The 15,944-nt window shown below is 44.6% G+C and overlaps 1 protein-coding gene across 5 annotated transcripts in view; it reads left to right on the forward strand.

The window, feature by feature from the left end:
* Positions 1 to 15,944, forward strand: part of LOC119166718 (ATP-binding cassette sub-family C member 3) — a 308,522-nt gene that overhangs the window by 134,918 nt on the left and 157,660 nt on the right. For all 5 annotated transcript variants that reach the window (XM_075882443.1, XM_075882442.1, XM_075882441.1 and 2 more), the window contains one exon: positions 4,277 to 4,480. In XM_075882443.1, the coding sequence (XP_075738558.1) occupies positions 4,277 to 4,480 (204 nt within the window). The remainder of the gene's footprint in view (positions 1 to 4,276; positions 4,481 to 15,944) is intronic.

Raw genomic sequence — 15,944 nt, forward strand, 5'->3', positions numbered from 1 at the left:
TACAATTGAAACTAACATTTGCCTTATCATAAGATACACTGACCCAGTCTGTTTTGTAGTCAAGAGAATGGCATGCGTATTCAGCTTTTTACAATACCAGGAAACTCAATCAAAACTTGCAATCGGCGACACGAGTAGCCGTTACCTCGAGAACTGTTAAGGCCTTGCTTGTAGCAGCGTAGCAGCGCAACGCAAAAGTGCAAGCACTTTTCGCATAGGCCCGCTACATAGGATCAGTTGCCTTTTTTAACCCCGGGCTCGTTCGACAGGTTCTTGAACTTGAAATAAATCGGACTCAGTTCGCCGAACAGTATCAATCTTTGCTGTTTCTGACAATTGCTGACAATTTCTGCTGTTTTGCCAGTGAAATGTTTTGTGCCGATCATAATTTGGCGGCCTGCAAACCTTCCCCTCCGACGAAGCTGCGTGATCCATCACCGCAATCAAGAAACTTCTGCACAGTTCCAAGCGAAAGGGCTGCCTAGCGGAAGAGCCATTTTTATTTTTCGACCAGTGTTGCCAGCACAGGGAGCGTTTTTTTTTGGAGTTGCGAATAGCCTAGAGCTGTAACTGGCATTGTGATCGTCCAGCCACGTATGAAATGAACGGAAGGGCAGGCTTTTGATTGTATATCGTTGGTAGCGAGCTGTCTAAGTGTGTTTTTGGTACCGAAGGGTCCTCTGTAAAGGGTACTTAGGAGCTCTTGTCGTCTGCTCAGCACCACCGCCAGCCCTCTGCGGCAACAAGTTTTGAGCAGGAGCAGTGAGTGCTGTGGCCAGTGCCCCTTTTTCGTCTGTTACATTCGCGGCCGTGCTTCAACTCATCGCAAAGCTCCGCGAAAGTCGCAAATTCTGAAAGAAGTCACTTTCCTTCGAGCTAAAATGAATATGACGGGGATGATTCGTAATCATAATCATAATCATCATCATCATTATCATAATCAACATCATCATCATTATCATCATCATCAGCCTGACTACGTCCACTGCAGGACAAAGGCCTCTCCCATGTTCCGCCAGTTAACCCGGTCCTGTGCTTGCTGCTGCCAATTTATACCCGCAAACTTCTTAATCTCATCTGCCCACCTAACCTTCTGTTTCCCCCTAACCCACTTCCCTTCTCTGGGAAACCAGTTAGTTACCCTTAATGACCAGCGGTTATCCTGTCTACGCGCTACATGCCCGGCCCATGTCCATTTCTTCTTCTTTACTTCAACTATGATATCCTTAACCCCCGTTTGTCCCCTAATCCATTCTGCTCTCTTGTTGTCTTTTAAGGTTACACCTACCATTCTTCTTTTCATTGCTCGCTGCGTCGTCTTCAATTTAAGCTGAACCCTCTTTGTAAGTCTCCAGGTTTCTGCTCCGTAGCTAAGTACCGGCAAGATAGAGCTGTTATATACCTTCCTCTTCAGATAAATGTTACCTGACACATCAGCCTACTTGCCGTCTTTCGTTCGCCTTGTCCTTAGATGAAGAATTGGCCACTTCAAGAAAAGCATTCTGGTGACGCCAGTTGGGGTACTTGTAAATTCTTTGTTCAGTTTTACGCACAGCAGGAAAAATATGGGTTTATATTGCTATGTTATAAAGAGATCCTTGAAGAAGTCATGCCTCTTTAGCGTTGAAAAATATGCATGAGGTAGTATTTTACATGATACTACCTTTCAGATGTGCCACAGCTTTCCATCTGAGCGTGGCCATGCAGTCCGCGGACAAATTTAAAAGCGTGGGGACGGCTGGCTTTGTGGCGAGCGTGGCCGCAACTCCAGCAGGTGACAAACGAGCGCGGCCCACAGCACTCAATGCTCCTGCGCAAAATTAGTTGCCGCAGCCAGCCATGCAGCGGTGGCGCTGAGCAGAAGCCACACGCTCCGGTGTTCTCTTTAATAGTGGACTCTCTGAATAGTTTGTTTTGTTTTTGATAGGACGTGCAGGTGGTGCGGTTTGGTGCAGAGCACCCAAGCGTTGCTTTTGCAGTTGAGAAGCTGAAGATCGCGGTGTCTCTTGGTTCGCTGCGGTGTTGTGGCTCTACAGGTTGCTTATCAGTTTCCGCTAAGCGTCGTGCAATAACAGAGGCCCACATATCCTATGCCAGAGCCAGAAATTTAATTATATATAGGGGCACAGCCCTTCGAAATTTCACGATATCTCTCCGTCTTCAATCCATCAGTGCGCCATAGCGCAAAAACTTCTGGGTATCGTATGGGTGACTCCGTTATAGCACAACGTCGCCAGGAGTCACTGGTGCAGGTGCCTGCTCCCTGCAGTCGTGCCACCCACCCACTCATCTGTCCGTTCATGCATCCGTTCATGTTCACCTGTGCTGTCCATCTCTCCGTCCGTGTATCTGTCCATACATCCATCCGTGCGTGCAGGCGCCCGTCCATCTGTGCGTTCTTTACACTAGTCAGCGACTTCACCATAGACAACATGGATTTAAGGCCGTATATAGCTTCGCCCATTCGTCACCAATCATTTCGTGAAGGTGCGTGGTTTATTCGGGAGCGTGTTCCTCAAAACTAGATCAAACTGCATGGGTGCAAAAAGACCGCAAAGCGAAGCAGATGCACCGTCACGCTCCTCTGACTCAGCCTTACAAAGGAACCGTATAGATGCGTGGGGGCTTCCAAGTCACTGCAGCATATTGGGTAAAGAACATGCCAATGCAGCTGCTTGATCAGCACACAAAAATGGCGAAGAATAATCTATTCCATTCTCAAGGATTGGTGCTGCAATGAAAATACAAAAATTGATAATGATGAAGTAAAATGGCTGTGGAATACTGAGTGCTTACGGCATACACGACTGAATAAGCTGGACCCGTCTCGTCGACTTCAGCCTCTGTCCGGACTCTCTCGATTTGAGAAACGGTGCTTTACCGACTGTGGCTTGGTGTCACTTCCACCAAAGTTTTCACTTTCCAAATCGGTGTGGAAGACAGTGCTGCTTGCCATCATTGCGGCTGTGATTAAATAATAAATCACGTTCTCTGTCCCTGCACTCGCTACATTGTGCAAAGATGGCCGCTAGCTGCTGCCTTGGCTCGCCTTGACGACAGACCCTTGTCAAAACAGTCAGTACTTCAAAAGCCGACATGATCTATCTTCGCGCAGAAAATCGCTGAAGTCCTTATTAAATTATGGCATGGTTGTGGCCTATGGAATAAGCCTTGGTACCCCAGCTGACTTTTTTTGCGCGTCTATTTCATCCTTCGCTTTTTTCTCATCTTTCTTTCCTTTTTCTTAGTGCAGGGTAGCAAACGGGATGCTCCAATTTCTGGTTAACCTCCTGGCCTTTTCCTAAATTTATTCTGACTCTCTCTCTCCTATTTTCACTCAATATGGTATCTTTATTTCTGTACATAGACTATGTGTACTTTTGAGTCAAAAAAGCGTTTGTTTTCTAGTGCTGTAAGATATTCCACTTTTTGGTGAAGCCATCTCTAGGACACAATTGCTGATCAATGCATACATACGCCGCTGCTCTGTAGTCATGCAGTCTCCCCGATGAAGAAACCAAGTCGGTTCCAACACGTCAGGTTTCTTTAAAAACTTTTGGTTGGAGTATAAATCATCTCCGAGTTTTCATAGCCAACTAGACAGACTTCTGTAAAATGTTCACATTGGTAGGGATATAACTTGTTTGGGGCTTACTGGAATCGCATGGTCGAGCGAACTTTCTGCGATGCGTGTTATCTACGGAAGAAGGAAGTTAGTTTTAATCGAAAATAAATTTATTTATGTTTGTTTAAAACTCGGTGGCCAAGCATCGCGAATCTTGAGCGTAATTCATCCGAAGACTACACTTCCCATCATCCGCGTAGTGCTTTCAGAGCCGCTCACGGAACGGAAACTAGCGCCATATTCCCCTCCAGCTTTTATAGTTTGAAACTGTATCGTGGCGAGTATCTCAACTTTATCACATCTTGGAACAGATCGTGCATCCACATTTGCACGCCCTTGTCTTTTAGAATGAATACCTACCAACTATCTCAGCCCTGTTGACTCCATGCGTCGCATTACTTGGACCACTCCAACGAAATTTCGCAACAATTGTGAAATTGAAGGCGTTCAATTATCGAAATGCCGTATGCACGATTTGTGATGTCCTGATTTCTTATCTTGTGCTCGTTTCGAGACGCCCTCTCTTTGAGAATGAACACAGAGTGTGCTCTTCACTGTCAGAAGACGACCACATGATACTCAAATATATCGGGTTTGCAGATTGACCCAAGTTATTTTTCTGCCATGGTACTAAGCACCATCACTGTGCAGGTTCAACTGATGAAGCACAAGGACCGGCGCCTGAAACTGATGAACGAGATCCTTGGCGGGATCAAGGTGCTCAAGCTGTACGCCTGGGAGAAGTCCTTCCAGCAGCGCGTGCAAGACATCCGAGACGACGAGATGAAATCTTTGAAGGTGCAGGCGTACCTCAGCGCCGCAGTTATCTTTGCCTTCACCTGCGCACCATTCTTGGTGAGAAAATGCCGCCAGTCGTTTCAAAAATATCTATTCGGAAACCAATGTAACCACAAAGAACAGAAGTTTTATTTTGCGCGGTAGCAAGTTATTTCCAGCAATTTCGAGCGGGCATCACAGAATTTCTGTACATTTCGAAAATTTTATACCGTATATTTTGGGGCATAGTGTGACATATCCATTATTTTCGAGGCTGCTTAGTTCGTTGCTTCGAGCGGTTTTAATAACGACAGTTAAGGAATTGCGTATGCAGAGCTGAAGGTGTGCGTGATTTAAGTGCATTACATTTTTTTGAAATATCGCAAGAATTTGTATCAGACAATCATCACGGCAGGTGGCTGAAGAAGCATCGCAAATATGCCGAAAAAAATGCAGATGTTACGCAAACATGGCGCTCTATTACAGCTTCACTTCGGCAGTTCTTTTTTGCACTCTTCTGCTTAGTTCCACGTTTGGGAGCATCGGGTGGTCGAAATTTCCAGAGCCCTCGACCACGCGATCTCTCATCTTTGTTTCGCAACGTGAATCCCCAGAATTGACATCTTCTGGGAAAATGGTTCGTCATGCTACTTAGTTACATGCAATAAACGGTATCCAGAACTACCACACATGGACGAGAAAGGCACAACCATATACAAGCTCAATCAATGCACAAAAAATCGCAGCATAATTACGGCGCTAGTGATGAGTGGAGCGAAGCGTTCCTCAGTCCGTCCGTGCTTCTGTCCATGCGTCCTTCTTTAGCCCCTGCGTTCGTTCGTTCTTCCATCCATGCATCCGTCCATGTGTCTGCCTGTTCGTCTATCTGCCTGTCTGTCCATCCGCCCGTCACTCTGCCTGTCTGTCCATCCGTCCGTCACTCTGCCTGCCTGTCTGTCCATACGTGCATCCCTCTGCCTTCCTGTATGTCCATCGGTTCATCCCTCTGCCTCTCTGTCAGCCCATCCATCCCTTCCTCTGCTTCTCTGTCTGCCCATCCGTCCGTCCCTCTTCCTGTCTGCCTGTCCATCCGTCCGTCCTTCTGCCTGTCTGTACGTACATCCGTCCGTCCTTCTGCCTGTCTGTCTGTCCATCCGTCCGTCCCTCTCCCTGTCTGTCTATCTGTCCGTCCCTCTGCCTCTCTGTATGTTCATCCGTCCCTCCCTCTGCCTCTGTCTGTCCATCCGTCCGTTGCTCTGTCTGTCTGTACATCTGTACATCGCTCTGCCTGTCTGTCTGTGCATGCGTCCATCGCTCTGCCTGTCTGCCGGTCCATCCGAGCATCGCTCTGCCTATCTGTCCATCCATTCGTTCGTAATCTAGTGAACACTCCAAGTACCAACATCTCACATACTGCTGGTTACTCGTGACACGTGACAAGGTTAGAGGCAGAGGGCTTCGCCCCTAAAAAACCCACCACCTCCTTAACTGCAAATTTGCACTCGGCGCCACCGAGGTGCTGCTGGTACAGCTGTCAGAACTGCTGCAAAAATATTGCACGTACTTTCACGTTAGTTTTTATGCTCAACAACAGTGCACTCTTTTGAGCAAAGCTTCTAATACACAATGACTACAGTGCTTAGACACGCGACTATCCCGTTATCTGCCCGATTTTCGATCACGTTGGCAATGTAATTGAGTACTAATTGCAGATATACTCGCCTTTCTGAACGAGCATGATTATGTGTTGGTCGCACATGTTTTTGTCTACGAATCCACACGTATACTATTGGTACTGACTAATCAGGCCAGTTGTTTGTGACAGAAAAGCAGCGCATGAAACGACTGATGAATGAGGGGGAAAACGAGCGCTTCTGGATGAAAATGATTCCCATTCTCAGCCGAATTATGGAACCTCAATTGTTTTCAGGCTGAAAATTCTAGTTGGCAATGGAAAATTTTCCAGCCTAAAAAAATTTCCAGGCTTCGTAATGCAGCTGAGAATGAAAATGTTCCCAGTTAGGAATGGAATCATTTCCACCAGTAAATGGCTTGTTGCAAGCCTTGAAACAATGCCAGATTTTCACCTCACTGCTACTGCATACGTATTAGCATATGGTTCCTACAGGACCTGTTCTTCTACATAACTGTATACGAAGAAAATGGTATTGAAGCTTAAAAACATATATTTGAACGCTTATAGCAAATCCTAGAACATATCTCGAGATGTGGAATGAATTGCTTACATCCTTGCACATCATCTGAAAAATATATATATGCAACTTTTCTGAGGAAGTTCTTACTATATTTCGTTATCATCTCATTGCAGGAAAATGTCCTTACTAGTTTGCAACCACTCATAACTCGTCTTCGAAGATGCCCAATCAAAAGGTGCCAGGAAGATTACCAATTACGTGAGGAATTTTAGCTCATTGACAGCGTGGTCGAACAAGCTAACTCTAAGCTAGTGGGCTCAGCAGTACTCACTCGTCCTCAAATCAAGCCGTGAGTCTGAGTGAGTTTGGGTGAGCAATATTGGGGTGGGCTTGAGTCCTTATGAGTCCTGCTCAGTAAAATTTAGAGGAGCCTCAGTCCGAATGAGCGCAAAATATTTCTTAGTGAGGGAGGCTGAGTGAGCTGCGGAAGTTTTTGCCGACGTATCGGCACTGAACAGGGAAGGTATAGCATTTTGTTGCAGTGGTGAATGAATGAGACAGGCTAGTTGGAAGTCGGGGACATGTAGGTAGTCAAACAGGGTAGTCCTTCAGCACTAAACCACGGCTGTGTTTGATGATGATGATGGTGATGATGGCGATGAGCCTTTAGCTTTGCTGGCACTTGCCTACAAAGGAGGATCAGCCAAAAACCGGGCTACAGGATCATCAAGTGAGTTATTTATAAGTCAGGCGCTCAGGTAGTCACGTAGCCAGAAATAATAATAGACTAACAAGTTAATATTTTTGTTGCCATTATGTTCGCACACACGGCAGAGTAAACCTCCCTGTGGCTATAACCTAATGTAATCCTTCCGAAAGATAAAATTACTGCCACGTTTATTTTTAAACCTAGCTTCTCAATTGGTTCGACCAGGTATCTTTTCTTTTGATAAAAAAATGATCTAGTGATTCTGATTCTTTGCAAAAGAGACATAACGAAGATGCTGTGAGTCCAGCTTTATGTAGGTAATATTTTAGGTGTCGAATTCGGCATCGTAATCCGGTGATTGTAATTTCTAACTGCCGAGATACACACCACTGTTTGTTCCAGCAAAATCTTAGATGTTCGAAATCTCTGACTTTATCCAATAATAATTTTTCTATTTCGTTGTGCAAACAAGCATTTATATATCCGTGTGCTGTTACATAGGAGAGATCAGGTGAAATAGGTAAGAGTGGTCCGCTTAAAGATGCTTTGGCTAACGAGTCTGCCATCGCATTTGGAAAAATCCCGCAGTGACCAGGTATTCATAGCAAGTGAAATTTTTTCAGGTTTGCTAGTAATAGACTGCTAATCATACTCAATAATGTCAAATTTTTTGCTGTAGATAGTGCAGTGCATACTGAGAGAGAATCAGTAAGTAGGACTGCTTCTGACTTGCTTGCAGGAAGTTTACGAAGTGCTAGAGTTATAGCAAATAATTCAGCGATGTATATAGGCGTCTAATCTGGTGATCTAACTGAAAAAGGTCACTCAAGAGAAGTACAAAAGATACCTACTCCAGCCATTTCGTTTACTACAAATGCATCCGTTGCAATAATGTTGTTTATGGACAGATGAGTCAAGTAATAATGTAACTGACTATTTAAATGTCGAAGGGGCATTTGTTTCGCATAAAAGGGTAAAATATCATCAAATTTAAATTTCAAGTTTTGAATTACGCCTCTTCGTTATGGCAATCTGATAAATATTTACATTTAGTGTGTGACGTAGTGTCAGGTTTTGGGCCCTGGACCGCTAGCCAAGAACTAATCGAGCCACGAGTGCGCGCGCGCGCGCGCACACACACACACACACACACACACACACACACACACACACACACACACACACACACACACACGCACACGCACACGCACACGCACACACGCACACGCACACGCACACGCACACGCACGCACGCACGCACGCACGCACAAATATATTTACACGGAAAAAGCAACTATTAATGGATCATCTCGAACATAGCCTGTCAAATGCAGTTCTACGGGAAATCTCTCTCGAATTCAATGTCTCTCACCGTTTTTTGCTTGGACTTGGACGCCGATCACTCGGGGTGACGTGCCGTCTGTCCCGTTGGCGTCTTCAACGTGGGTTGGCCCACGCCACCTCACGGCCTTCTGCCGCAGTAGCAGCAGGAGGGTAGCGGTCGCTCGGAAGCTCCGCTCTGGAGCAACAGGTCTCAGCCGCCGCGTTCGTCCCAGTAGCACACCTGGGTCGTGTGCTACTGGGACGAACGGGACCGTGTGCTACCGGGACGAACCAGCGGCCCACAGCAAACCGGAACTCGAACAAATCAGGACGGCAGCCGGAACAGCGGAACCTCGCCTGGTCCCTGGGCCACTCACCCAGCCAGAGTCTAGGATAGTACAGCGCCTAGAGGACGTCTCCTAGTTTCCCGGACTGGTCGTCCAGCCAAAACTCGTCTGTCCCTGCCCTCTTCGCTGCTTCAAACGCTGCCACGCGCTTCCCGATTCCGTGCGCTCTTCTTTGTCTTCACTCTTCTGCTGATATTATCACAATACCCCGGGCTTTAGGAAAGTTGTTTACAACTTTTCTGACGGGCAGAAGTGAAGAGCAGATGTCACAGGGGTGTGGTATGAAAGTCGGTGGACATGAAGAGTTCACGAAAGGGAAATGTCCTGTTACATGTGCGCACAATGTCATGTCGCAACACGACACGTGGAAAACGTCTGTGTACTACACAACATAGAGGTTCTAGCAGCGCTTGAACGAACCTAATTTGAGGGGAGTGTTCTCTAGACCATTGTGTTCCGAAGAATGTAGTTGGTTCTTGAATAAACACGTAAGACGCTTGTCTCAGAGGCGAATTGTATTTTTAAAGAAAGTTTGAGTTATAAGTATTCTAAACCAAGTTAACAAAGTTAAAAGACGTGCCCCGCCACGTTGGTCTAGTGGCTAAGGTACTCGGCTGCTGACCCGCAAGTCGCGGGTTCGAATCCCGGCTGCGGCGGCTGCATTTCCGATGGAGGCGGAAATGTTGTAGGCCCGTGTGCTCAGATTTGGGTGCACGTTAAAGAACCCCAGGTGGTCTGAATTTCCGGAGCCCTGCCACTACGGCGTCTCTCATAATCATATGGTGCTTTTGGGACGTTAAACCCCGCATATCAAAGTTGGAAGACGTGCTTACACATGCAAAACATTATTTGCCACAAATTTCGGGAGTCCAAGACACAAGTGCAAAGCTTCTCTTTCTAATATTATTATCTGTCTCATCTTGTATGCCGCGCTGCCGCATAATACGCACCCGAATTTCATAATAGGCCGCACATACATCTTGTAAATCCTTACCTTAGAACTCCTTCGCAATCCTGTGTTTCTGTTTCCCAATTTTCTTAACCACCTCAAGGCACGTGACGATTTACAGCTAACCTCGTCTATATAGCTTTTCCAATTTAGCGTCCAATTATATAGGATGCCTAGGTATTTCAGGAAATCGACTTGGGGAATGAGCTCGTTATGATACATCAGGTAAATGTTGACACGATACTTAAAAGGCGAACGGCAGAAGTGCTTTTTTTTACTTTCAGTGCCATATGAATATTGTCAAGCCGTGGTTCTAGCATGTTCATGTAATTATGTAATGCCTGATACAGTGAGTGCAGATCACTGTTTGTTGCAAAGAAATCAATATTATCTGCATACACGTAAACTTGGATATCCCGATGAGTTGGAATGAAACTTAGTAATATGTTGAATAGAACAGGGAATAATACTGAACCCTGAGGTACACCTCGTGTCTGCTTATATCTTTTAGAAGAGCATCCACCCAAGAAGCAAAAAAATTCTGTCTTTCACAAACTCTGTAATCCATGATGTTGTATATTTTGGAAAGCCATAGTCTTACATCTGCTGGATTAGGATAGGATACTCCGCTTTATCGTACGCTTCAGCTAAGTCTAGAGTGACTAGTGCACAGTATTCGCGCCGATGCCGAGCCACCTGTATGCGAATTTCAAAATCCTTATGAGCACACCAAATGGAGTATTCCGATCTAAAGCCAATTTGTCTGGGGTTTAGTGTGATATGTTCATTAATGTAGTTCATTATACGGCATTCAAGACTCTCTCTACAAGCTTGATTACGTTAGACGTCAATGAAATGGGCCTTATGTTGTCTAGAGTAAACTCCATTCCCTATTTCTTAAGTCTCGGAATTATTTTGGAAAGCTTCCAATCTGCCTGAATCCAACAATTTTCCAGTGAATAATTAACTATACTGCGGATTTCATGTGGGGATATTTCGTATAGCACTTTTACACTTTTAATATATTAGAGGTTAACCCATCAGGTCTAGGAGCAGCGGGCGGTAAGCTCTTCATCACATCCGCCAGTTCAGCTAAAGAAACCTCCTGGAAATTCTAACCCACCCGTAATTTCCCCATGGGCTATGGCATAATTGTCACAAACCTGGTTTGCAAGCTATTAGCAATATTTTCCAAAAAGTCAGAAAGTTCGCGAGGAGACATAATGGCGGAATTATTGCTTTCTGCCTGTGCAATCATTTTTTTCGCACGCAAAAACTTGAAAAGCGCTTTTTTATTTTCAGATTTAGACAGATAATTAAATTTATACATATCATTGTCTTCTTTTGCTTTGCTTACTATTCACCTAAAATCAGCGGCCATGAATTTATAATCACTCCAATTTTTGGGGCATTGGTTAATTAACAGCTTTTTCCAAACCGCTTCTCACTTTCTATACCCCCTGACGCATTCTAGATTCCACCACGGGCTAAAAGATCCCGCCGTGTTCGAGTTTGTAGTAAACCTTGAATGTTTTAATGATCGTTTCAATACCGCACATGGACTTATAGCCTTAAGATCTTCCTGCATTTCTTCGCGAAAAATTAACGTAGATTTTAAGTCTTTTTCTACTTCAGCCTCAGCCTAATTTAAGAATGAGCCAACTTTCCCGGCCAAACTAAACCTCGGACACTTAATTCCAAAATATTGGGAAGGTGGTCGCTGTTTGTAGCGCAATCTAAGATACTCCACGAGAATATGCCTCAAGTGGAGCTGGAAAATGTTAAATTAATAGCCGATTTAGAGTTACTTCTTAAAAATGTAGCAACGTGTGAGTTCCAGCAGGAAAAGTTATTATCAAGCATCCATTCCCACAAACGTCTTGCACATACATCAGATCTGAAGCCCCAAGACACATAGTGTGAATTGAAATCACCACACAGTAATATTTCTTTTCTGCATGAAGCTAAAAAAATATCGAGGCACCTCGTGTCCTGAACTCCTGCAGGAAAGTACACATTTACAAAAGAAAAGGGCGAGCAGTCTGGTAGTGTTATGTCTAACACCAGAATTTCGTACTTCGTATCCACACACTGATAAGATATCTTGGCTCTGTGACTAAATTTTGTTGATATTAAGAAAGCCAGACCACCACCTCTACTCGGCTAATCCAGCTGGATTAATCGATAATTTTTCATGTAAAATTTTTTACCATTAGCAAGCCAGGTTTCCTGAATGGCAATTATGTCGGGAGAAAAGGCGAAAAAATATAGTGTAAATCTGTAGTTGCCGACCGAATAAACCGGCAATTCCATTGCAGAATTTTCAGCGAACCTATTTTGATGCTATACCACCAGTAAAAACTGCCGATTCAGAATATCTCTTCTTCAAGAAATCATTTTTTGAAAGGTTTTCAAAGAAGTCCTTCTTTGGCAGGTATTTCTTGGATTTTGGGTTCTGAGGGGACTTTTTATAAGGGGGAGGTTTGTTACGTTTCAACGTCTTTAGGAATTATGTGTCCATATCTGTAAAATCTCCTGAATTATCTTTCATAGGTTCTGACTCAGCCTGAACTATATTTTTAGGAGGCCCTGTTTTCGAAGAGATAGATCTGATTAACTGTCAAATTTTCCTCCTGTGTACCTCTTGAAATCAACAGAGTCTGTGAATCCCGATTTTGCACAGACAATTTGTGTCAGCTGTTGTGTTAATATATTAGCCAATGCTTCGAAACGAGTAGCTGCCAGACGCTGCATTGCCTTTTCAGTAGACTTTTCAATAGCCTCAAGTTATAGACTTTGCGAGCTATGCATCCAATGCAGCTGTGTGCCGGGATGTTATGCCTGCGTATCCTTTCGATATTTCATGCATTTCTTCTACCGCCTCCCTCCTAGAGACGCCTGCGTTCTATGATTTTTAGAACACCCATTTCTCTTTCCTTTGTGCCACATTCAGCAGTCTGCAGTGTGCGCTCCATTACACAAGCAGCACTTCTGGTCATCAGATTTGCAATCGCGGCTGTCATGACTCTTTCTGCACAGACGACATCTAGCTTGTGATCTGCATCCTTTAATGCTGTGGCCTAATGGCCAAGATTTCGAGCACTGCAAAGGTTTCAGGGAAAGTGGCTTTACGTCGTAGATTAGTGGCCATGCCTTAAATTCTGTTGGTCTGACTCTTCCTGGGAAAGCATTTCCGATGGAGGCGGAAATGTTGTAGGCCCGTGTGCTCAGATTTGGGTGCACGTTGAGGAACCCCAGGTGGTCGAAATTTCCGGAGCCCTCCACTACGGCGTCTCTCATAATCATAGGGTGGTTTTGGGACGTTAAACCCCACATATCAATCAATCTTCCTGGGAAAGGTACTATAACAGATTCAGTAGGCGATTTTTTTATCAGTCGTTCGGGTGCATCGATAGACTGAAACTGCCCCAGCTACAGCAAATAAGTCCAGAATTTCTTGAGGTGCCAGACTCGTATCCACACCACAGACTATGCCCTTTGTACATGCAAGAGGAGCTGGACTAAACGGGTTCACCAGCTGTGCAGCAAATTCAGAGCAATTCAGAAGCTCTCGGACGCAATCGTGGTCTGCAGAGCAGCACAAAATGCCCCCTTGGCTGAACTGGCGGACCTCAGTAACCTTCTGGGAAAGCGGCGAGGCTTTCTGAAGCTCCACTTGTATGACCTTCGGATTCTTCATTGGAATGGAACCCCCACTTGTAGGAACCAGAACCACAAGCACGTAGTTATCTCCACTGCGTAGCATGGTTTCAAACGGCCAATCCTTGACCGGTAGCGAGGCCAGCCAAGTGGAGTGCCCTTGACCATGTGATGAGAAAGACATCTGAATATTCTGACTTGCCTGACCTCCAAATGGCTGCAACAACGTTTCAGTTGACAGAAACTAAGCAACACGAGAAATGAAAAGCAAACCAAATCTCAGCTAAAATGATCCTGCCGCTCGACCTTGAGCAGACCCGCTTGTGCCTTACGACCTTGCGTAGGCTGAGCGAAGCATCACTGTGCATCTCATTGCTTCATCTCTTCAGCTCCATTGACCTTTGACGTGTCAAACTCATGCATAAAAGCTGTAGTTACGTAAGATCAGACCTAAAGAGCTAGCAACCAGCCCTACTTCGTATAACATAAAAATTTAAGAAAAAAAAAATACCTAAACAGGGTGGTGAGTCTTGTCTTGTGTCGCCCAAAAGATCTTGGCTCATACCCACAGGGGAAATCGGCCACACTGTGCCTTATAAAGTAAACTTTCTGTACAACGCTTGCTAAAAGTGAACAATAATAACGCTCCTTTAAAAAAGAGAAACAAGTGAAAAGGAGAGAATTCGACAAACCACAACATATAGAAGAAATTTTCTAAAATGAAGGGGGGCAGAAAATTGGATTCATCTGGTGGTACCTTCCGGTTGGCTGAACGAATTTATGCAATGCTGACAAAATAGCACTGCTGCCTGCACCCAACTGACTGGCTCTAAACGATAAAAGGGTGGATGTGTTAACTGCCAATCCCAGCATGCCATTCGGTCTCTCGAAAATTATTTGGCGCAGTGAGGCGAGTTGGTGGCATGTAAGAAGAAAGTTATCTATTGGTTCCGGTTTATTCCAAACTGCACTTACGTTAGTCAATGAAAATCCCTATTTGGGAAGATAATTTAACCGAGGAACTCTACAGCGAAAGCTTGTGAGGGTCACCTCACGTTGACGGGAAAGGCATTTCGCGCTGTTCCGTGTGAATTGCAAGTGCCGAAATTCATAAGATTGTAGGAGCAATGTTTCATTGTTTTTTAAAGAATAACAGGTGTTTGAATCATTTGGCAGCAATAAAACTGTGCAGCTACTGGATTCACCGGGAAATATAACGACGCAAAGTGAGCAAGTCAGCAGTTTCATTTAGTGCAATTTCACGATCCCCGGGAGCCCAAAGAAACCAAAATTCTGATAAGCTATGCGGTACGAAAGACCAAAATATCCTGAAAAGAGGAGACTGCTTTGCGGACGTTAAATGTGTACAAACAGGCAAGGCATCCGAAATAATAGCTTTTGATTGCTGGAAACTCGGTTTTTGAAGAGCCATTGTAATTGCCAGGAATTCTGCGAGATGAACTAACGTGAAGTCAGGCAATCGGAGCGCAAAAGACCAAATAAGCTGATGAGAAGAAATGCCTACTCCAGCCTTCTGAAGATTTTGCGTTGCATCCGTCGGAATTACCACGTAAGAAAATGGATGAAATGGTCTTGAAGGAGGCCCTACAGAGCATGCCTTGGAAGTAACTTTACATTTTTTTTTGAAAAATGTCATCGACAACTAAGTCAACTGACATCGCGCATAGGGTTTGTGGAGCTAAATGCTGAAGGGAAACGTGAAAGTTTGATAACAGAGACTCGACGAAAATGACCTAGTCTCTAATAACTACGCAACGGGTGCTAAAGGAAAGAGTCTGGATATTTGATAAAAACTGTCTGAAAACGGAAGAGGGGCGCATTGTGAAGTTTTAAAAAATGTTTGCATGGTAAGCTGTTGAAATCTTGCATTAAGTGGAATGATTTGAGCTTCCAAATAAAAACCGCTATTCCCAAAACACCTAAGTAGCCCGAGACACAGCCACAGAGCTCGGCTTTCTAAAAATATAAGAGGTCTTAATTTGTACTAAACACTTACGGAAAACAGAACGCAACCAAACTCCAGGATTGGGCGTACGTAAAGTTTGTACATCACAAGTAACGTGCCCCTGCGCATCACTGAATTCTTATTGCAAAACCGGCGTATCAATTAGGCACCTTCTGCTTTACGGGTGCTTGATCCTATTCGTTGCTGCCAATTTAAATTGTCCACGTAAACAATGCTTAGATATGTCAGTGCCGTTACTTGAAATTGGATGATTTTGATAATGCAGCGAAAGAAATACGGGAACGGATAGAGGAAATGCAAGCAGAGCACATTTGCTAACATTAAGTGAAAAAGACGCTATGACAAGCCATATCTCAAGCTCACTAACGTATGACTAAGATTTGATACAAAGTATTGATATCTCGGGATGAC

Source organism: Rhipicephalus microplus, unplaced genomic scaffold, assembly GCF_043290135.1.
Source record: "Rhipicephalus microplus isolate Deutch F79 unplaced genomic scaffold, USDA_Rmic scaffold_12, whole genome shotgun sequence".
In the NCBI taxonomy this organism is placed as follows: domain Eukaryota; kingdom Metazoa; phylum Arthropoda; class Arachnida; order Ixodida; family Ixodidae; genus Rhipicephalus; species Rhipicephalus microplus.